This window comes from Cherax quadricarinatus, chromosome 24 (assembly GCF_038502225.1).
Source record: "Cherax quadricarinatus isolate ZL_2023a chromosome 24, ASM3850222v1, whole genome shotgun sequence".
NCBI classification, from domain to species: Eukaryota; Metazoa; Arthropoda; class Malacostraca; order Decapoda; family Parastacidae; genus Cherax; species Cherax quadricarinatus.
In genome coordinates, this window is record NC_091315.1 from 34,931,663 (window position 1) to 34,956,410 (window position 24,748).

A 24,748-nucleotide genomic window follows, 5' to 3' on the forward strand; every position below is an offset into this window, starting at 1 on the left:
AATCATTAATCAGGCTCAAGGGTTCAATACATCCAGCAGACAATACTGAAGCCCTACTGAGCTGAGTTGATAAACTATGTCAGAGGCAGTCTCTTGATGCATTATCATTTTATTCACAGGGAAGCACTAAATCTGCAAGGGTTATACAGCGTCTGTGAGTGGTAGGTGTTTGTTTTATCTAAGGAAAAGAGAGCTCTAATTCTTAGGATCACGACCCCTTCACCAGAATCAAGGGAATCCTACGATGTAAAAGAGGTAAAGGAGGTTTTGCGTGCAAGGGGCTTGGATGTATGCAAGAGAGTTAGGCGTGAATAGAGACATCAAGGCATCTGAGGGAGACAGGAGCAGTAGATCAAGACCCTCAAGAGACTGAACATCCTCAGGACCAGGAGCAATATATCAACACCCTTAAAAGAATTTAAAGCCCATCAATTTTTATTTTTACCTTCAAACAATTCCTAAGTTCAGCTGTTTATAAAATTAGCACCTATAAAACCCAATAAAAATCCAAACCCTTGTTTATTTGCTGGGTTGGGGATTTATTATTATTATTATAATCAAAAAGAAGCGCTAAGCCACAAGGACTATACAGCGCTGCAGGGCAGGAAGGAAGCGAGGGCATCAGGTGGCAAAAGGGAGATGGATGAGTAATAGGTTACGGATAACAGCGGGGTAGTGGATGGTGAAAGGGTAAAGGGCAGCAAGAGACTGAACTAGAAAGGGCTGAGGGGAGTGCGAAAAGTATCATCAGAGTTTGTGGAGTAAATCAGTCGTTGTCAAGAAGTCAATGAGAGAGTCAGGATTAAAGGAGGGTCCATCAGCAAGAAGGGAAGGTAAAGAGAGAGTAGTAGAACGAAGACGACGTTGGAGGTAAATTCTGCGTGCTCGTTGATAGAGAGGGCAGTCTAACAGAATGTGGCTAATCGATACTGGAACTTGACACTGCTCACAGAGAGGAACAGGGTGCCTCTCCATGAGATACCCATGAGTAAGACGAGTGTGGCCAATGCGAAGGCGGGAGAGAGTGGTCTCCCAACCTCGGCACTGATGACAAGAAGACGGCCAGTAACCTATGCTCGGTTTAATAGAATGAAGTTTGTTACCGAGCAGAGTTGACCAACGTTGTTGCCAACGGGTGCGAAGGTGGGTAGCTATTGCAGCAAAATAGTCCAGAAATGGAACACCTCGATAGGAAATTGGTAGGTCATGTACTGCTGACCGCGCAGCAGTGTCTGCCTGTTCATTGCCCTGTACGTCGACATGACCAGGGACCCAACAAAAAACAATATCTTTATGTTTGGTAGAGATACGGCATAGCCAAAGTTGGATACGGAGAACTAGGGGATGAGATGTATCAAATTTTCGTATAGCCTGTAGAGCACTAAGGGAGTCTGAGACTACTACAAATGATGACACAGGCATAGATGCGATACGAATAAGTGCTGCAAGAATGGCATACAGTTCAGCAGTAAAAATGCTAGCTGAAGATAGTAAATGCCCCCGCACGACGCTGTCCGGAAACACTGCTGCGAATCCGACGCCGTCTGAAGACTTAGAGCCATCTGTGTACACAGCGGTGGCATGAGAATGGGAGTGGAAGTGATCAAGAAAAAGAGAGCGGGAAGCCACCGTAGGCAGTTGAGCTTTCGAGCAAGGGAGTGAGAAAGAACAGACCCGAACAGCTGGAACTTCCCAGGGGGGTAGGGAAAAGTGAGATGCTACATGAACATATAAAGGTGGTAACTGAAGGGAAGACAAGAGTGAATGTAGGCGAAGAGAAAAGGGACGGAGCAAACAGGGGCGGCGAACGAATAAAGAATGTCTACTAATATCGGTGACCATTCTATAAATGGAAGGATTGTGTAGATCGTGAGAGCGTACATAGTAGCGAAGGCAATGGGCATCACGGCGATCAGACAAGGATGGAACATTCGCTTCTGTATAGAGGCTCTCAACAGGGGAAGAGCGAAAAGCACCAAGGCACAAACGTAATCCTTGGTGATGGATAGAGTTAAGGCTAGAGAGAGTAGCAGGAGAGGCCGCGGAATAAATCTGGTCACCATAATCGAGTTTCGATAAAACGAGGGCTGAATGTAGGCGAAGCAGAGTTCGACGATCAGCTCCCCAGGAAAGATGAGCAAGGGTTTTAAGAAGGTTTAGCCGGCTGTGACAAGTTGCCTTCAGAGAGGTAATGTGAGGTTTCCAGGATAACCGACGGTCAAAGAGAAGGCCTAGAAACCTGACTGTATCACGTTCGGGGATACGGGAGCCATAGAGATACAAAGGATGATCGGAGATAACAGAGCGTCTAGTGAAAGTAATTTGGTGAGTTTTGGTACTTGAAAATTTAAACCCATGCGTGGTGGCCCAAGTGGAAACACGGTCGACCGCATGCTGGAGAGAAACTGCAATAAGATGACAGTCAGCGCCTGCACAAGCAATAGCGAAGTCATCAACATAGAGTGATGACCAAATATTGGGTGGAAGAACAGAGGCCAAATCATTTATAGCAAGGAGAAAAAGTGTTGTGCTTAGAACACATCCCTGAGGGACACCTTCAGCTTGGACGAAGTCCGGGGAAAGAACATTATTGACTCGAACACGGAAATGTCTGTCAGTTAAAAAGTTCTTAAGGAAGGATGGTAGATTGCCTCGGAGGCCTAAGGAATGGGCCTGGGCCAAAATATTATACCTCCAAGTTGTGTCATATGCCTTCTCAAGGTCAAAAAATATGGCAATAACTGAGTGATTATTCGCAAAGGCATTACGAACATACGTATCCAAGCGTAGTAAGGGGTCTATGGTAGAACGACCCTTACGAAAGCCATATTGACTAGCGGAGAGACTGTTGTGTGTCTCTAAATACCACATTAAACGTCGATTTACGAGACGTTCCATCACTTTGCAAACTGCACTAGTAAGAGCGATGGGGCGATAGTGGGAGGCATCATGTCCTGTAGTACCCGGTTTGCGGAAAGGGAGAACAATGGCAGATTTCCACAGCTGGGGAAGAACTCCTTGTGCCCAAATAAGATTGAAGAGGTGTAAGAGGACTACAAGGGCTGACCGATGTAAATGTTGTAACATACGAATATGAATGTCGTCAGGCCCAGCTGCCGATGATCGGCAAGCTGAGAGCGTTGCCTCCAGTTCTTGAAGTGTAAAAGGCACATTATACTGTTCTTCTCTGAGAGAAGAAAAGTCCAAGGGTACTAACTCTCTGGCAGACTTTGAGGAAAGAAACGAGGGGCATAGATGGAGCCCTCGGGAAATACGGACCAGATGTGTGCCAAGTTCAATGGCAACGTCGAGAGGGTTTGCTACATCAACACCAGCGACCCGTAGAACAGGAGCCGGGTCAGGAGAGTATTTACCACTCAATTTCCTCACTTTTTTCCAGACTGCACTCATAGAAGAAGCAGAGGTGATGGTGGAAACATAGTCTCACCAACAAGTGCGTTTAGCTTCACGGATGACACGGCGAGCGATCGCACGCTTCTGCTTAAAATCAAGAAGTCTCTCAGCGGTTCTATTGTACCGGTACCTGCCCCATGCAGCACGTTTCAAACGTACTGCACGAGCACAAGCAGGAGACCACCAAGGCACGCACTTCTGAGAATGCCTGCCTGAGGTTTGGGGTATAGAATGAGAAGCTGCGGTATAAACTGACGTCGAGAAGATGTGTAGGAGCTCATCAATGGAGGATGAAGAAGGAACCTCACTAAAAGCAGTGAGGTGTGAGTAAAGATCCCAATTTGCCCGATCAAATTGCCAGCGAGGGCTACGGAAAGGTGGTGAATAGGAAGGAGAAGTAAGAATGATCGGAAAATGATCGCTGTCATGTAAGTCTGGTAGAACAGACCAGGTGAAGTCTAGTGCAGTGGAGGAAGAGCAGACTGATAGATCGATGCAAGAGAGAGTATGAGTACGAGGATCAAAATGGGTGGGAGTACCCGTATTTAAAACATGGAGGGGGTGAGAGGCGAGAAAAGCCTCCAACTGGATGCCACGTGAGTCACAATGAGACCCCCCCCAGAGGAAATGGTGGGCATTAAAATCACCAAGTAACAGAAGTGGTGGTGGTAAGGATGAAACAAGAAAGGCAAAGTCTGGGATAGAAAATGCTCGAGAAGGAGAGAGATATAAAGAACATATTGTAAACCACTTATTCAAGTGGATACGGGCTGCAGTGTAATGCAGCGAGGTATGGACAAATAGTTGACAGTACGGAATATCATTGCGTAGAAGAAGGGCACTTTCATTAAAGGTCCCATCTGAGAAAGGATCCGAAGAATACAATAAATTATAGCCTGAGATAGGTTGGAAAACAGCCGAGTGTAATTTTGGTTCTTGTAAGCAAGCACCAACAGGGGAAAACCTGGAAAGCAACATCTGAAGCTCACCCCGATTACCCCTGAGGCCGCGGATATTCCACTGTAAATAGGCCATGATTGGCGATGAAGAAAATATCAGGAATCTGTAGGTAAAGGCACCTACGGACTAGAGGGGTTAGAAAAGTCAACGTGTGGTGGCATTGGAAGACGTTCAAGTAGCGAAGGAACGGAGCGTTGCGAAGAATGGGGTTGTGAAGATGGAGGAGAGGGAAGAGAAGGAACAGGAAGTGAATCAGTGTCCATTGAAGGTTTAGTCTCTGCAATATATTCTGAAATGGCTTCAAGTGTTTCTGAATTCAAAGATGTATGGGAGACCATATTGGAGATAGAAGGAGGAGGGTGAGTAAAGATTGGGACAGTAATGGACTGTACCAAAGTAGAGGGGGAGGGAAGAGTGTAAGGGACTGGAGATGAAGTGTGGGGGGGGGACAGAAGAGGCAGAAACCTGGGAGGTGGCAGAAGAGGGAGAAACTTGGGAGGGGACGGGGGTGGAAGGCATAGTACGAGGAGGAGGGTGAATCTCCACACTTGTAATAGAGCCAGAGAGAGGGGAAGAACTAGGTACAGAGACTGGAAAGGTAAAGTGTGGAGGTGGAAGAAGGGAAGGAAGGGGCAAAGAAGATTTGAGCAATGTGGATTTTTTGGACTTCTGAGTAGAGGGGCGATTGGTATTAGGTGTCGTACGAGGTCTTGTCGATACTGGGGCTTGTGAGGAAGGACGCGAAGATGTGAGAACAGACTGAGTTGTAGTCGGGACGTCAGAGCCAAGGACAGCAAAAGGATTAGATGCCGTAGTGGCTATGGGAGGGGTAACAACAGAGGAGGCTGCAGAAGATGGGACCCCAGAAGTGGGGGGATGTTTGGAAACACGAGAATAAGAAACACGGGGTAGTCTCCCTTGGAGGCGGAGATGAGTAACTGCCATAGCATAAGGGAGACCTTCTGCCTCTTTGAGGCAACGGATTTCACGTTCATTTAAGTAGACCTGGCAACGGCGGGAGTACGAAGGGTGAGCTTCATTACAATTAAGGCAAGATGGAGGTTGACTGCAAGATGTATTAGAATGGTCGTCGGCACCACAGACTGGGCATTCGGCCATAGATCTGCAATATTTCGCTGGGTGACCAAAACGCCAGCAATTTCTACATTGTTGCGGTGTAGGTATCACCTTTCGAACTTGTAACCGATGTCCCGCGACATATACAGAGGACGGGAGTTCTCGGCTGTCAAAAGTTAAACGAGCCACATTGCAAGGGTAACGTCTCCGCCCCCGGGCAGGAAGGACATAAGTGTCTACTTTGAGGATTGGGAGATCCTGGAGTTCCAGCTGTTCAAAAATGTCATTGCCACATGACTGGAAATTCTGTTGGACTATGGTATGGGGCAGAATGACAGTACCACTACAAGAATTGAGAGAAAGATGTTTTTCAATAGTGATAGGAGTAGTATCGATATTCGAAAGGAGAGAAAGATCATGAGCTTGGGTAGCATTCTGGACAGTGACGATGCGCATACCGCTCTTGAGAGCATGAAATGAAATATCTCTACCAACATGACGCAGGAGCGCTTTGCCAATACTATGGTCAGAAAGGTAGGCAGAAGAAGAAGTCGGTCTTAAAGTAAAGAATTTAGTCCATTGTGTGGTCCGAAACTGAGCGTGGAGAGGGAGTGCTTGACGTGTCGGTCTTTTCCGAGTAGAATGGGAAGGTAACGAAGGAGCATCATCAGGAGATTGACGTTGGCGTTTAGGAGTAGGACCGGAGTTGGTCCGGCGTGAAATGGGCGGGCGATTCGAAAATTGCCGTACCGTAGAGGGAGAAGCCGGAAGCATAGTCAAAGGAGAGCGGAGTTCAGACAAATCGAAGGAGTCAGTCGAAGCCCCGGTACCTGAAGCGGGTGAGGAAACAGCACCAGCAAGAGGTACAGGGGCATCAGGAGTGTCCGAAGAGTGGTCTAAACACAAGGCAGGGTCAGAATGGGGTGCGGTATCAAGAAGGGGCCCGGGGGTAGTGGGTTCATGGACTAGGGCTGCCATGGTTAGGTTACTCCTTTGCTTTTTGTTTTTAAGAAAAAAAAAAAGAAAGAAGAAAAGAAAATAAAAATAAAAAAAAGAATAAAAAAAGGGGGGAGCGGGGAGGAATAGTTCCCAGGAGGAATGAAAGGGCCGGAAATCTCCCTCCGCGCCCAAGAGGACCTCAACACCGCTAGTAGCGCAGATGCAGCATGGAACCCGTGCCATACCCTACCCTTCATGCCAGTAAACCAGCAATCCGGGATAGCAACCTCACATCTGCCGAGCTACCTCGGTGGACAAAAGAGAGGGCGGCCGGATATCCGCCACAAAGCATACCTCCTTCGGCCACCACCCCCGGAATCCGAAAGGTGGCTTCCAGAGATACACCCGTCGCCCGAAAGACACCCAAAGCTACTCCGGGATACCGGAGAGGGATCGGGACATCCCCAGGCAATCCAGATTCCACGGCAAACTACGCCACCGCCAAGAACCTCAACGGAATGGGATGGACCCCGGTGTCCTTTCCCCTACCTAGGAACTAGCGCGCCTGTGGGAGAAATCCCAAAGGCCAAAAAGAGGAAGGGCAAAAGGGAGGGGTGAGGAGGAGGAGGAGGAATGGAAAAAGGGGAGGATGGGATAGGGGAGGGGAGAATGGGGGGTAATTAGGTTCGGTCTGAGGAAGAAGACCGACAGGGCTAATTCCTCAGACCAAGAGCCTCTTCACCACGCCAAGGAGCCCCCCTTGAAGAGGAGAGCAAGAATGATTAGTCATGGGTTAGGCCATCCCAGAATTCAAACAGACCAAGTAAAAGCCCATAAAACAGACCAGGCCTTTTCCTTAGGAAAATCATTACTACTGGTCTAAAACCAACCAAAATTATCCCCAACAGCATATCTTCGGGTCTACCAGCTGACACCAAGAAACAGCCAATAAAACATTAAAAACACCCTAGATACCTCAAATCACTATTTTAACCCTACCACAAAGTCAAAGGTTACCTGGTACCATCATGCACTATGTTGTGCAGGATTTTTTTTTTTTGACCCTGTACAACCCTCTGCACAGACCCACTCTTTCATAACTAGGCCAAAATTTTCTGTTCACTAAAGTATATATACATGGGAGACAATGAAAGGATCAAGAATCCCCATTGTATGCTGATTACATTCATGGTGAAAAGGGAGGGGGGAGGAAAAAAAAACAATCTCATATTACACCTGGGAATATGGGAGGCAATAAGGTTTGATTCCATGAAGGGGAGATCAGGTACAATATCAGGGATCAAGAGCCTTGGACATCAGGGAACCTAATCTTCCTAAAGGGGTTTAATGCTGATGCATCTAACCAAGAGAAAGGTTGCTAGCTTTAAGCTGTTTAAGTGTAAATTTGCCATTTTTTTTATTGTACTGTCCATCAAACTCCAGTAACTACACACTTGTGCAGATACTAAATGCAAGACACTACAAGAAAAAAAAAGCTTTCCTTTTACCAGCATAAAAATTCTGTATTCTTACTAATTTATCAACATTTGAAGCATGTTACCAAAATAGTTATGTGGTTGAATACCTTCATGAAGATATTTGCCATGCATTTTATCTACTGAAAAATATGTACTAGAAAATACTACAATAAATTTTCAGTGAAATATAGGAAAGGATGGAGGGAGGGGTAAAAGAGGCTTTGTGTGCAAGGGGCCTGGACATTCAGAAGGCCTGCACGAGTGTGTTAGGAGTGAATGGAGACGAATGGTCTTTGGGACTTGACGAGCTGTTTGAGTGTGAGCAGGGTAATACTTTGTGAAGGGATTCAGGGAAACCAGTTAGCCGGGCTCGAATCTTGGAGGTGGGAAAGTATAATGCCCATTGCCCACAATTTAACCCTTTGACTGTTTCAGGCCCCTCTCTGAAACTGTCATTCTATGTCGCTCAATTTAAAAAAAAAAAAAAAAAATTTCTTATGAAATGATAGAGAATCTTTTCCCGATGGTAATGACACCAAAAGTTCAAAATTTGGTCGAAAACTCATGGAATTATGCTCCCGCGAAGTTAGCGGTCTCGGCGACATATGCGTATCGGCGATTTCGCCGACTTTGAGCCCTATTTTCAGCCAATTCCATTGTTCCAGTTGACCAAACTCATAGCTATTTCTTTAGAACTCCATTTTATCTATCAGCTGAGTGCAAGAAACCTCCCATTTACTAATTTGGACTACCCAATATGGTGGTCAGAAATTGGCAATTTGGCCAATTTCACGCAAACTAAAAAAGATGCCAATTTCAAAATAGGGTCCAGAATAAACAAGGTAGACATTCGTGGCACTAAAATAACATGCTCTGTTCATTAGTCACATCTCTAGGCACCTCTTATATTATTATTGCTTTCTATTTTGATTTTTTATTCATACAAAAAAAATACAAAATTTACTGTTATGCAGACTACTGCATTATTGTAAAAATGGTATAAATAATATCAGTGCACTAGTGAAAGAATATTAGACTCCCCAGTTGACGTGTATTGGACGTGTGGTGTGATTTATTTACTCCTGAACATTGGTAAAAATCGAACATTTCCGCTACTTTGAGCTCAGTTTCAAGGTCGTTTTCATCGTCAAAGTAATGAAAAGCATCTCTATTTCTGTAATATGCTCCATTTTATCACCTAAGACCATGAAAACGCGAATACAACAATAAATACTATACGAAAATACACCTCAAAGTCGGCGTTTTATTCCAAAAAAACGATCAGTTTTTTTTTTCTCATTATGCAATTTGTGCTGCAGGATTTTTTTTATGTGGTGCACACTGACCACACAGACCCATTCTCTCACATGTGGGCCTACCAGCTTTCTCCCGCTTGATTTGAAGCCGCTAAAATTATTGAGTATATATACGTCAGAAACATTGGCTCGTAAGACGTATTTATACGTCGAAAACAGTCAAAGGGTTAAAGAAGGGGTTTGAGATATTGACTGGGCACCTCTGCAAAGACAGTGATTGTGTGTGAATGATGGTGAAAGCATTTCTTTTTGGGTCACTGCCTCGGTGGGAAATGACCAGCATGTTGAAAAAAGGGATATTTAAACAAATTTTTTACAATTCTGTTTAATACAAACACTGACATATAAATTATCACAAAATTCTGGTAGTACAACTTCCATATTTTCATCTTACTGTATATTAATGATGTTCATCTCGTGTCTCTAAATTTAGTCTGCAATAACAATTAGGAGTTACGTGAACATTTTCCATATGATTTAATAAATAAAACTCAGTACAATAAAATAATTACCTCTACAATTCTAACTATCTTGCCTTAAGTGTCAAAATCAGGGTTTTTCTTGAGAATGACAAAGCCTTCCATGATTGGTGTTAATGGTATATATTCATCTGTAGCAAGCTCTGCACGTTCTCCATGTGATAAGAGAACAGGAGTCGTGTGTGTCTGGAACCCAGTGATGGTCTTCGGCTTGCCTGCCTGGCCAACAACATCAACGGCCTGTAACCATTTAACAGTTATTCAGTTCATTTTAATTACACAAATATGAAGCATTTCTGTTAGTACATACTGTATACCATTTCCTCTATTTGACTAATACCACCTTTAACTATATCATATAGCCTATCCTCACTTAGAGACGTACTCGTTTACCGATGACTTGGACTTATGACGGGCTCTCCGACGAGAATTTATACTTAAATAATGCATATTAAAGCTGATTTCCTCTATTCCGTTTATCACAATATACAGTACACTACTGTATAAATATTTAAAAATATACTAAAAATGTTATAAATGGTGCAAGGGTGGCAGTAAAGCAACATCAAAGATTGTTGAAATAAACCCACTACCATTATAGTATGCTCCTCGTTTAGCAACACAGTATTGGGAACAGAACTCCATCGTTAAATGAGGAGAGGCTGTACTACCTTTTTATTACTACAAGAGAGCCCTGTCTGCATGGCTCTTAGGTTCCTGACCCCATACAATAAGTAAAAATTGCCAGTGGTTGGAAAAGAGCATTTTCTCAATTGAAAGCATCTAAAATGCCTGATAACGTGTTTACACTATGTTATATTAAGTGCTCAATGCGGGTAGTCACAAAAATCATAAAATAAATACACAGTACAATACAGTGGAACATCGTTTTTCAGCCGTAATCTGTTCCAGAAGGTCGACCTAAATTCAAAACGGCCTAATTTCGAAGCAATATTTCCCACAAGAATCAATGTAAATACAATTAACCCTTTGAGGGTTTTCGTCGTACTAGTACGTCTTACGCGTAGGGGTTTTTGACGTACTAGTACTCATAAATTCTAGCGACCTCAAATCTAGTGGGAGAAAGCTGGTAGGCCTTCATATGAAAGAATGGGTCTATGTGGTCAGTGTGCACAGTCTAAAAAAAATCCTGCAGCACACAGTGCATAATGAGAAAAAAAAAACTTTTTCCATTTTTTTTTAATAAATCAGCGACTTTGCAGTGTACTAGTTTTCTTGGTCTCATTTTATAGAATGGAAGACATATTACTGAAATTGAGATGATTTTGACTGGTTTTACAATGAAAGGTGCCTTGAAATTGAGCTCAAAGTAGCATGTTCGAAAAACTTCAAAAGTAAACAAATCGTGCCAAAATACACGTCAACTGGTGAGTCTAATATTCTTTCACAAGTGCACCAATAATATTTATACCATTTTTTACACTAATGCAGTAGTCTGCATAACAGTAAATCTTATATTTTTTGTGAGAATAAAAATTCAAAGTGGAAAGCAAAAGAATATAAGAGGGGCCTTGAGACGTGACTAATGACTAGAGGAAATGTCATTTTAGTGCCAGGAATGTCTTTCTTGTTTATTCTGGACCCTATTCCGAAATTGGCATCTTTTGAAATTTGTGTGAAATTGGCAAAATTGCTAAATTCTGACCACTGTACTGGATAGTTGAATTTATAAATGGGTGGTTTCTTGCACCCATTCGATAGAAAAAATGGAGTTCTAGCGAAATATTCATGTTTTTTGTCGACTAGTACAGTGAAATTGGCCGAAAATGGGGCTCAAAGTGGGCAAAATCGCCGATCCGTAAACATCGCCGAGACCGCTAACTTTGCGAGAGCATAATTCCGTAAGTTTTCTATCAAATTTCAAACTTTTGGTGTCGTTATGATCGGGAAAAGATTCTCTATCTTTTCATAAGAGAAAATATTTTTTTTTTTTTTTAAATTTGGCCGACCCTGAGAACGAGTTTCGGAGAGGGCCTGTCGACCCTCAAAGGGTTAAAGGAGGTGTTGTGGGCGAGGGGTTTGGACACTCAGCAAGCGTGCGTGAGCGTGTTAGATAGGACTGAATGGAGACGAATGGTATTTGGGACCTGACGAGCTGTTGGAGTGTGAGCAGGGTAATATTTAGTGAAGGGATTCAGGGAAACTGGTTATTTTATATAACTGAACTTGAGTCCTGGAAATGGGAAGTACAATGCCTGCACTCTAAAGGAGGAGTTTGAGATATTGGAAGTTTGGAGGGATATAGTGTGTATTCTTATACACATATACTTCTAAACTGTTGTATCCTGGGCACCTCTGCAAAAACAGTGATTATGTGTGAGTGAGGTGAAAGTGTTGAATGATGATGAAAGTATTTTCTTTTCGGGGATTTTCTTTCTTTTTGGGTCACCCTGCCTCAGAGGGAGAAGGCCGACTTTTTGGAAAAAAAAAAAAATAATAATAATGTGTTCCAGACACCCAAAAATATTAAAAAAAAAAAAAATACATTTTTTAAAGATTAATTATAGTTTTCCATACACAAAGCAATGAGAACTAAATTAAATAAATGGACATTTAAATCACTATTACATACCATTATTGAAGACTTGTTGGCTTATGGAGAGAGGGAGGAATGATTGTTTGGAGGGGAATCCCCCTCCATAAGGACTTCAGGTATCAAAGCCCTCTCTGGGGTTACTTCCCTGCCTGCCTGTTACACTCCCTGCCTCCCTTCCACACACTCTCCTACACTCCCTGCATGCCTGCTACACTCCATCCCTCCCTGCCTCCCTCCCACATGCCCTGTTTCCCTGCATGCCTGCTACACTTCCTCCATGCTATACTCCCTGCTACACTCCCTGCTTGCCTGCTACACTACCTGCTCCCCTCCACACTCCTTGTTTCCATGCTACACTCCCTGCATGCCTGCTACACTCCCTCCCTCCATGCTATACTCTGCATGCCTGCTACACTCCCTGACCATGGTGGCTTATTTCACAGTCACGCTTAATAAACAAGCCACATCAGCTTCCTTGATTTGTTCTTTCTTTGCCAGGATAGAAATGATTGTTGATTTGTTTTTGTCATACATCCTGGCAAGTTCCAGCACCCGAATTTGCACCACTCATTTTTTTTATTACTTCCTTCTTAAATTCCATCATGTTTCTCACTTTCTTTACCAAAGGAACTTTACTAGGAACTTTCTTGGAGCCCATGGTGGCTTATTTCACAGTCACACTTAATAAAAAACCACCAAAAACAATGGATTTTAAGGAAATGTTTGGATGAATGCGCAGAGTATATGCTCACTCGCCAACAGACAAAGGGAGACTGACTCACCTACGGGCTGACGTGTCTAATACAGCCGATATACAAGGTAATGGCCAAAATACAGAGGAAAATTTACGCCAAAAAAACAGCCTAAACACAAATTGGCCAATAAACGCAGCAGCCAAAAAACAAGGTTCCACTGTACTTAGCTTAAAATAAGGTGCTGGTTGCCCTTCCCTTATGCAACTGTTGGATGAAAAAGGCAGAAAAGCGGTGAAAACACTGAACATGAACAATGGCTCAATTGAAAGCCAATGAAAACATGGAACACCAAAAAGAGGGTGCTGTATATGTGGGGTCCTCCTGTACCTCTAACTACATAATACTAATATTTAAGGTATGAAATTATTCTTGACAAGAGATTTTTTTTTATAAATCACTGTTGCTGCAAAATGCTGAATAGGCATGAAACATCTTTGAATGTTACAGTAAAGACATCAGAGGCAGTGGGAATATGGTAAAACAAAGCTACTTAGACCAACACTTCACTGGACAACTTTGTTTTAATAAATACTTGCTTCGAGATCTTTCTACTACCCACTTGTTGGCATTCTGTCTTCCAGCCAGGTAGGGAAAAATGTCATGACATAGATCAATTGGTGGTATGTTCATAAGAAAGGAGGAACACTGCAGTAAGCCTGTTGGCCCATACTAGGCAGGTTCATGATACAGATATTATGGAATGAAGTAATTAGATTTCATTATCATGGGGAAGTGCTAAACCTGTAAGGATTATACAGCACCTGTGGATGGACAGGGGATGATAGAAGGCATTCAGGCTCAATTCAGAATACTGGAGCACAGTTCCAATTCCCTAGGTCAAGAGCGCCTCACCAGCATCAAAGAACTGCCCTTGAGGGGATGAAGTAATTAAAAGGTGGTATGAAAGGCATATGTAATTCACAAAACAGGGAAGGGGTTGTTGAAAACATTCAAGATAGAGTAAGGATGTGTATAACTGGGGTGTACAGGTGACATAATTACTATTGAAAAGTTTATAAAGATTTTGCAGCAAGCACTTACCTGACCAACTCTGACAGACACAGGAAGAGGATTGAGCTGCTCATCAAAGGTAACTAGCATTCGTGGTTGGATGGCTGTAGTGAGACTATACAGAAGGTAGTGACTCTTCCCTAGAATCACTGATAAAGAAAAATGTCATTAGCTACAGGGGTTACCTTTTGTTACTAATGTACTGTATATTTATTCAAGCAGTTTTTATTAGTAAAATTAATTCCCACCTAGTATTTTTATATTAAATACTCACAGGTTTTAGCATCAAGGAATGCCACACATGTTGCTAGAAGACCTGCCACAGCAACTGGCGACATAAGCTGTCGATTACTATGGTATGGGGAGAGCGTCATTGTGCCCTTGCCAAGATGAGTTAGTCCCTGAGCCAGACGAACCATGAAAAGGTTGTTTGGATCTTTAGCATGATACTGGGCAAGTTGACGCAACATGGCAGCCAATCTGCAAATACCAAATGCTTGTATAAAAACAGGCAAAAATATCACTTTTAATGCCAGTATTAAAAATATAAAAAGATGAATATAAATTACAGTGGCTAACAGATTACAACTTATACAAACTGACCTCATTATAACACTTTACTGTGTGGTTTAGGCATGCAGAGAGGATGGAGAGGGATAGAATGAAGAGGTCATATCAATCTAAGGTGGAAAGTGGGAAACTGGTTAGGTTGATTTGAGTCCTGAAGGTGGTAAGTATGTTGGCTGCACCTTGAAGGAGGGGTGATGTTACAGTTCAGAGGATAATTTGAATTGCAATGTCTGTGCACTTTTGCAAAGACAGCTATATAATGATGGTGGTTACTTTTTAACCTCACCCTACAATGGCAGCAGAGACCAATGTGGAAAAATTAATAAAAAAGTATTTATCACTCCAACTGAAAGGTCAAGACTTGTTTATAAAAAGTGAAACCTATGATATGGCACAGGGTTACATATAATAATTCAGGGAAACCGATTATTTTTTAATAGCCGGACTCGAGTACTGGAAATGGGAAGTACAATGCCTGCACTTTAAAGGAGGGCTTTGGGATATTGGCAGTTTGGAAGGATATGTTATCTTTATATATGCTTCTAAACTGTTTTATCTGGGTACCTCTGCAAAAACAGTGATTATGTATGAGTAAGGTGAAAGTGTTGAATGATGATGAAAGTATTTTCTTTTGGGGGACTTTTCTTTCTTTCTGGGTCACCCTGCCTCAATGGGAGACGGCCGACTTGTCGGGGAAAAAAAAAAAAATATAACTGAAGAATATTAGCTGTCTCCCAAGGTAGGGTGACAAATAACAGGAAGGGGTGAACATTTGCCATCATCTATTCAATAGCCATCTTGCCAGAAATGAATGCCCAGACATCACAGTTCAAATAACCTAAACATCCCCATCCTTCTTTCAGTATATAGGCACTGTACCTTCCCACTTCCAGAAAGGTACATTTATGAATTCATTCCAGGAATGAATTCATAAATGTTACCATGCTCACACTCCAGCATCACATCAAATACCTAAAACCAACTGCTTCCAACCACCCCAACTTAATATGCTCAAATCTGCCAATTTGATGCTTAAGCCCCTTCCATTTTAAAATGTCCTTCACATCCTCAACTTCAACCTTCCTGGAATAAACTCTTCACAAACCACTTCAAGACTCCACCTACCATTTTTTTACCCTTCATTTATTCTATATGGTTCACCTCTTTTTCCATAGCCTTTACATAAATGACCCGCACATAGAGAGCTTAAAATGATGTTTCGGTCCGACTTGGACCATTTACAAAGTCACACTGGTCCAAGTCAGACCGAAACGTCATTGTAAGCTCCTCTCTTCTATGTGCAGGTTATTTGTATATTGTTCTGGTTACAGTATTGTGTCTTTTTTTGTTATTCATAGCCTAAACTGCCAACATACCTACTCCCAAGTATCATTCACTTCTGCCACAATCCCTCCAATCCAATATTAAATTTTCATTGCTGAATTTTTTTGTTACTCTAATCACCTTGCCAAAGGCCTGCTTTTACTGAACAATGGTTCCCATTTTATCAACATACAAGATACAGTACGAGAACACCACTGTACATCAGTCAAAAGTACTACTACTTACCGCAAACTTGCACAGGTAATCAAATCAATAACTTTATAAAATATACCAAGGATCACCTGGCAATTAAAAAAAAAATTACCTGGCATTGTTAGTACCAGCTCCAACCAAGCCCATGGCAAAAATTGCATTATGAGCCACATCTGCATCAGAGTCATGAGAAAATTTGCTTAATGTATCCAGTATGTTAAGTCTTGGATTAGATACAGAAATGAGACCCAATGCTAGAGGTACAGCTCGTCTGATTACTGGCTCACAGTAGCGTAGTAAATTGCCAAATTGACGGAACGACATCTCGGCTCCAATGTCCTCACCCATTGATATGAGTGCAATACCTGCAATGAGCAAATGCTAAATTTAAAACTATGAAAGTAAGAGTTCAATAATTAATGAAAACTGTGGAACTCCCTTAAAAAAAAAAATTGGCAGAAAAAGTATAGGAACAGTAGTATCCAACTAAAGCTGCAATACCTACAAAGCAATATTAGTGCAATATTCGAGACATCATCATACGAGAAACAAACAAATATAGCAATGCACTTACATAAGATATAGTTTGAGGAAGATATATCACCTTGGAGATGGGCCAGGATAATTTTGTATTCCACTATCTACAACCTTAGTGTATTATAGTATTAACCCTTTTGGGGACGGTCCCGTAATACTACGCCAAAATTCTAGCGGCTTCCAATCTTGCAGGAGAAAGCTGGTAGGACTACATATGAGAAGATGGGTCTGCAGAGTCAGTGTGTGCAGTATAAAAAAAAAATCCTGCAGCACGCAGTGCATGAGGAAAAAAACGATTGTGTTTTGGTGCAAAACAGAGACTGTGCGGTGTATTTTTGTATGGTTTTTGTGGTTGTATTCTGTTTCTTTATCTCATTTGATAGAATGGAAGATGTATTACAGAAATAGAGATGATTCTGAATGGTTTACAGACTAAAAGAAGCTCAAAATTGAGCTCAAAGTAGCAGAAATGTTAGATTTTTGACGATGTTCAAGAGTAAACAAATCACGTCACGCGTCCAATACATGTCAAATGCCTGGTCTAATATGCACTCAAGAATCAACTGACATTATTTGTACAACTATTACCATTATGCAGTAGTTTGAATAACAGTAAATCTTCTATTTTTTGTGAATAAAAATTAAAAATGAAAAAGCAAGCATAATACAAGAAGGGCCTGGAGATGTGACTAATGAACAGAGAAAATGTTATTTTAGTGCCAGAAATGTCTACACTATTTATTCTGGACCCTATTTTGAAATTGGCCTTTCTTAAATTTTGTGTGAAATTGGCCAAATTAGTAATTTCTGATCACTTTAATGGGTAATTAAAATAGGTAAATAGGCAATTTCTTGTCTCAATAGAATAAAAGGAGTTCTAGCTAAACAGCTATGAGTTTGGTCGACTGGAACAATGGAATTGGCCCGAAAGAGCTCAAAGTGGGCAAAATCGCCGATGCATAAATATCATTGAGACCGCTAACTTTGTGAGAGCATAATTCCATAAGTTTTCCATCAAAATTCATGCTTTTGGTTTCATTACCTTCGGACAAAGATTCTCTTATCATTTCATGTAAGAATTTTTTTTTTATATTCTTTGACCCTAGGAGCAAGTTTGCGAGCAGGGTCTCGACTCTCAAAGGTTAAATAATGCATCTAAGTATGTAATTTGCCAATACTGAAATATTCTTTTCACACAGTCTTATTGGTAATAATGATGGAAAGCAAAGGAATAAATTATAGTAAGCACCAAATACAAGGATGTTTATTTGCACATACTAAACCTGAGGGGTTTGGGATATTGGCAGTTTGGAGGGATATGTTGTGTATCTTTATATGTGTATGCTTCTAAACTGTGTATTCTGAGCACCTCTGCAAAAACAGTGATAATGTGCGAGTGTGGTGAAAGTGTTGAATGATGAAAGTATTTTCTTTTTTGGGGATTTTCTTTCTTTTTTGGGTCACCCTGCCTCGGTGGGAGACGGCCGACTTGTTGAAGAAGAAGAAGAAAGAAAGAAAGAAAGAAAGAAAGAAAAAAAGAAAAAGAAAAAAAAAAAAAAAAAAAAAAAAAAAAAAAAAAAAAAAAAAAAAAAACACCTGAGTTGTGTAAAAAAATGTAATCTAATTGAATCTGTTCAAAAATGGTGAAGGCATATAAAAACTGGAAAGGGATTTGATAATAGTACACCTCTGTGCTGGTGTGTGTGTGTGTGTGTGTTTTTTTTTTTTTTAAGTAAATGATCAAATGCAAAGATTATGATCAAAAAGCAGTATTAATGAATAGACAACTCCATGCTATGAAATGGGGTTCTCAGGGTGGCACAACTTTCTTTTTCTCCATACCAGTAATGTGTCTTGTGCATATTTCTAGTATTACTGTACTTCTTTGAATGCAACTTATGTTTCTTACATTAAGGGGTTGATTCTAAAACAAAGTACATTGTCCAAGTTGAATTTGCTAAGCTCTCCCTACAATGGTTTGCATTCGAAGAGGAAGACCTGCTATACGTGCAGAAATGGAATTTTAATAAGTAGTGGTGTTTGACATGTTTTGTACCTGTTCATTTTTTTTTTCAACAAGTCAGCCGTCTCCCACCGAGGCAGGGTGACCCAAAAAAGAAAGAACATCCCCAAAAAGAAAATACTTTCATCATCATTCAACACTTTCACCACACTCACACATTATCACTGCTTTTGCAGAGGTGCTCAGAATACAACAGCTTAGAAGCATATACGTATAAAGATACACAACATATCCCTGCAAACTGCCAATATCCCAAACCCCTCCTTTAAAGTGCAGGCATTGTACTTCCCATTTCCAGGACTCAAGTCCGACTATATGAAAATAACCGGTTTCCCCGAATCCCTTCACTAAATATTACCCTGCTCACACTCCAACAGATCGTTAGGTCCCAAGTATCATTCGCCTCCATTCACTCCTATCTAACACGCTCATGCACGCTTGCTGGAAGTCCAAGCCTCTAGCCCACAAAACCTCCTTTACCCCCTCTTTCCAACCCTTTCGAGGATGACCCCTATCCCTCCTTCCTTCCCCTATAGATTTATATGCTTTCCATGTCATTCTACTTTGATCCATTCTCTCTAAATGACCAAACCACCTCAACAACCCCTCTTCTGCCCTCTGACTAATGCTTTTATTAACTCCACACCTTCTCCTAATTTCCACACTCCGAATTTTCTGCATAATATTTACACCACACATTGCCCTTAGACAGGACATCTCCACTGCCTCCAACCGTCTCCTCGCTGCTGCATTTACCACCCAAGCTTCACATCCATATAAGAGTGTTGGTACTACTATACTTTCATACATTTCCTTCTTTGCCTCCATAGATAACGTTTTTTGACTCCACATATACCTCAACGCACCACTCACCTTTTTTCCCTCATCAATTCTATGATTAACCTCATCCTTCATAAATCCATCTGCCAACACGTCAACTCCCAAGTATCTGAAAACATTCACTTCTTCCATACTCCTCCTCCCCAATTTGATATCCAATTTTTCTTTATCTAAATCATTTGATACCCTCATCACCTTACTCTTTTCTATGTTCACTTTCAACTTTCTACCTTTACACACATTCTCAAACTCATCCACTAACCTTTGCAATTTTTCTTTTCATGAATATTAGTGATAAAAGTACAGTATAATCAAGTTCTATTATACATTTAAATATTTCACAGCCTAAAAAAAATTCAGTGATGTGACAATTTGTCCAGATTGCTTCTTGGAACTTCACTGCTGACAGTTTTTGTCAAGTGCTTTCATTTTGTGTTTGAATTATGGAAATTGTTCACCACAATGATAACAATTGAGCAATGTTTGCAAGGCTGAAGAGGCAGCGCTTGATCTTCAGTAGTTGTGACGGTTATGACGCACTTGGACTGAATAGGTCACTCCGTACTCACAACTATAAAAATATGCACAACACAATAAAAACAAGGATAATATTAACGATAAAAACAAAATCAATGCATATGAATACTATCACATCAAAGTAAAATAAGCAGCAACAATTAAAACCCTCATTGAATTAATGCCAAAAAAACTCTTAACTTCTCCAAGGTCCCCAGAGACACCTCAATAATTATAAAAACCATGATGGTTAACCACAGAATTGATGAGGGCGTGAAGCTTAGGCTGTAAATGATGCAGCGAGGAGGCGGCTGGAGGCAGTGGAGATGTCATGTCTAAGGGCAATGAGAATTCTGAGAATTAAGAGTGTGGAAATTAGAAAGAGGTGTGGAGTTACTAAAACTATTAGAGGGCTGAAGAGGGGTTGTTGAGGTGGTTTGGTCATTTAGAAAGAATGGAACAAAGTAGAATGACTTGGAGAGAGTATAAATCTGTAGGGGAAGGAAGGTGGGGTAGGGATAGTCCTTGAAAAGGTTGGAGAAAGGGGGTAAAGGAGGTTTTGTGGGTGAGGGGCTTGGACTTCCAGTAAGCATGTGTGAACATTTTAGATAGGAGTGAATGGAGACAAATGGCTTTTGGGACCTGACGAGCTGTTGGAGTGTGACCAGGGTAATATTTTGTGAAAGGATTCAGGGAAACCAGTTAGCCGGACCTGAGTCCTAGAAATGGAGAGTACAATGCACTTTAAAGGAGGGGTTTGGGATACTGGGAGTTCGGAGGGACTTCTAAACTGTCGTATCTGAGTGCCTCTGCAAAGACAGTAATTATATTTGAATGATGGTAAAAGTGTAGAATGATGATGAAAGTATTTTCTTTTTGGGTCATCCTACCTCAGTGGGAAAAAGCTGGCGTTAAAAAAAAAAATAAATAATCTAGTTGTCTTATCAAAGTGTCAGAAAGAATAAAGTTTTCTATAGTTCAACACCTAAGAAAATGTGTACACAACAGTATTACTGGGGGTAACTAGAAAATTATTCCTTTTGTATGCCTTCACTCACATCATCATTCCTTCTAAAAATGGTGTGTTACATGAGAATGGGAGTGTTGCTCTTTATTCTACTGCACCACTGTGGAGACAACTTGTACACAACGTAAGATTTTTTTTTTTTTTTAACAAGTCGGTCGTCTCCCACCGAGGCAGTGACACCCAAAAAGAAAGAAAATCCCCAAAAAGAAAATACTTTCATCATCATTCAACACTTTCACCTCACTCACACACAATCACTGTTTTTGCAGAGATGCTCAGAACACAACAGTTTAGAAGCATATACGTATAAAGATACACAATATATCCCTCCAAACTGCTAATATCCCAAACCCCTCCTTTAGAGCGCAGGCATTGTACTTCCCATTTTCAAGACTCAAGTCCGGCTATATAAAAATAACCGGTTTCCCTGAATCCCTTCACTAAATATTACCCTGCTCACGCTCCAACAGATCGTCAGGTCCCAAGTACCATTCGTCTCCATTCACTCCTAACAAACACGCTCATGCACGCCTGCTGGATGTTTGCATTATGGTATAAACTTCACCCCAATGGAAATAAGTCTTGATTTTTTTTGGGTCATCCTAGGTAACCTACACATATGCTTCTATGCATGATAATCTATGTAACTTTATTTGTGTGTACTTGTACAGCAGGGCCCCACTTATACGGCAGGTTAGGTTCCAGGCTACCGCCATAAAGCGGAAACCGCCGTAAAGTGGAACACCCTTTTTTCCCACTTATAAATGCATACAAACACTAGATAACAAGTTTAAACTAACATATATTAAGTTAGCAATAGAACCAGGCAGCAAAAAACAATAAAAAAGTACAATACACACATAGTGCACTCATTACTTACCTTAAAATATTTATAGTCTTAATCTAGGGTGAGACAAGTAGTATTTATTGTAAGAAATCAAGTGTGGTATGTATGGCAGTCAGCCAGGCTACCATACCAGGCCACCCCACCCACACATACTATTCTATGATATTTAGGCATCCCAGAGCAATAAAATGTATATACAGTTCACTCATTACTTACCTTAAAATATAGGGTGAGATGAGTAGTATTTATTGTAAAAAATCAAGTGTGGTATGTATGGTAGTCAGCCAGGCTACCATACCAGGCCACCCCACCCACACATACTATTCTATGATATTTAAGCATCCCAGAGCAATAAAATGTATATACAGTTCACTCATTACTTACCTTAAAATATTTGTAGTCTTAATGTAGGGTCAGGAGTAAGTAAATGAGATAAAACAAATAAATGAGAGAGAAAGAATGAGTGCATGAGAGAGGACAGGCGCAGAGTTATGTAAACAAACCAGGCGAAGGTAAGTTTTGTAAACAAAGTGTACACGTCTGGTTTGTGTACAAGTTACATTGTGTACAGGTTGTCTCTACATTGATACGGTAGAATAAATAAAGAACACTCCCATTCTCATGTAACATCATTTTGAGAAGAAATGATGCTCTGAGTGAAGGTAATGGAAATAAGTCTTTTCGGTTATCCTAGGTTCTCTACACATATGTTGTTATGTATGATTATTTATGTAACTGTATTTGTGTATACCTGAATAAACTTACATACATACGAAAGGAATAATTTTCTACAGTTACCCGCAGTAACACATTTTCTCTTATGTTAGATTAGAGAAAATGTCATTCTTGCCGTCACTTGTACAAGTTATCTGGCTACCACATCTCATATTTATGTTTATTTATTCTATTGTGGGGTGTATTTATCATCTTTTTATGTTATGTATCGTGTTTATTATATAATTTTGAAAAAAATATCATGGATGGATTAATGAAAATGTGTATATTAACGTAATATATGACATTTAATGAGACTCGGTGATTATTATTATTATTATTAGCATTTCTAATATGGCGTCACTTGTGCAAGTCGTCTGCTACCACATCTCACATTTATGTTTATTTATTCTACTGTGGGGTGTATTTATCTTATTTATATGTTATGCATCGTGTTTATTATATAATTTTGAAAAAATATCATAGATGGATTAATGAAAATGTGTATATTAACGTAATATACGACATTTAAATGAGACTCGATGATTATTATTATCATTACTAATATGACGTCTGGAGACAAAAGACACTCTTACTGATTTTAATGTGTACCTGCACGCCAGCACTGTATGTAAGTTTATTTAAGTACAGGTATACATAAGTATAATTATCAGAGTATATATAAAATATGAAATAACTTTTAAAAACATTTGAAATTTTGGAGTTTCCAGACAAAATGGAGAGACTTAGTGCTTACTGAGCTCACGAAGAATGTAAACAAACAAGGTGGGGCGCGGTGACCGTATTAGAAAGTCAGGTGGGGGGAGCCGTATAGCGAGTTTTGGTCATAATTTGAAATGACCGTATTAGCGGAACGCCGTAAAGTGAAACGCCGTAAAGCGGGGCCCTGCTGTATATGAAAAAAAAAATGGAAATAAACGTGTATGAACCATGACCAGACGTGTTCGTCTGCTTGTTTGCATTCTTCACGTCTCTGTCATCTCTCACTTACTCATTCTCTCTTGTTTATTCATTTCATCTTGTTTACTTACTTTTCACGCTACATTAAGTACTTTCCTATGTCCTTTCTAAATATTTTAAGTAATGAGTGTACTGTGTGTGTGTTTTACTTTAATTTTTTTTAATGCCTAGCTCTACTGCTAACTTAATATATGTTAGCATAAACTTGTTATGCATTAATAAGTGGAAAAAATGGCATTATATTTTCCGGCGATGGTCGCTTTCCAGCGGTAGCCTGGAAGCTAACCTGCTGTATAAGTGGGGCCCGTCTGTACATGCAAAGCGCAGTTCAAGTCCCCATCCATTTTTTCTGGTTGTTCACAGTACCTAATTACCTGGAGTCTACCTCGAGGGTATTCCGGGGATCAATGCCTCCATGGCCTGGTCCATGACCAGGCCTCCCAGTGGATCAGGGTCTGATCAACTAGGCCATTACTGCAGGCTGCACGTAGTCCAACATACAAACCACAGCCTGGCTGATCTGGCACCAGATCCAGTACTAGATATATTCAGGAAATAGTGGGAGGTTGCAAAATATATGGAAATATATGTGTACAGTAAGTAAATCCAAAGGAATCGTTGGATGATTTTAAACTGTATCACATGTAGTCTCAAAGATATTAAAAATTACTGCCACTAAGATAATTTCAAGTCTTAAAAGTGTGAAGTAACTTATGTAAATGTGATAAGCACTTTGTTATTGTCAATAAAAAAAAATGGCTCACCAAGTACAGCCACAGCCTGTTGTGAAGATAGATCAACTTCTTTCTCTTCTGACTTATCTTTATCCTTTTCCTTATCTTTATCTTTGTCTTTATCCTTGTCTTTTTCCTTTTCTTTATCCTTCTTATCCTTAGATTTACTTTCCTCTTGGTCATAATGGTCTGTACAGATGTGCAGCATTTCCTGAACCTAAAATAAACAAAAGTCATTGACAAATTATCTATGGAGGGGATAAAGAGGACAGTGTTGGTCTGAATATTCAACAGGTTTGTGAGAGCACATTTGACTGGACTGAGTGGAAGGAAGTGGTTTTTGACTTGACATGCTGTTGGTGTGAGCAAGGCAACATTTAAGAAGGGATTCAAGAAAATCAGTTAGCCAAATTTGAGTCCTATGAAGTACAATGCCT

At 40.7% G+C, this 24,748-nt stretch overlaps 1 protein-coding gene across 1 annotated transcript in view; it reads right to left on the reverse strand.

Moving 5' to 3' along the window:
• Positions 1 to 9,533: 9,533 nt before the first annotated feature.
• The window catches only part of Rpn1 (regulatory particle non-ATPase 1), a 37,175-nt gene continuing 21,960 nt past the window's right edge, over positions 9,534 to 24,748 (reverse strand). The window contains 5 exon segments of the mRNA XM_070088490.1: positions 9,534 to 9,903; positions 14,017 to 14,135; positions 14,261 to 14,466; positions 16,205 to 16,457; positions 24,342 to 24,528. Coding sequence (XP_069944591.1) covers positions 9,721 to 9,903; positions 14,017 to 14,135; positions 14,261 to 14,466; positions 16,205 to 16,457; positions 24,342 to 24,528 — 948 coding nt within the window. The 3' untranslated portion in view covers positions 9,534 to 9,720.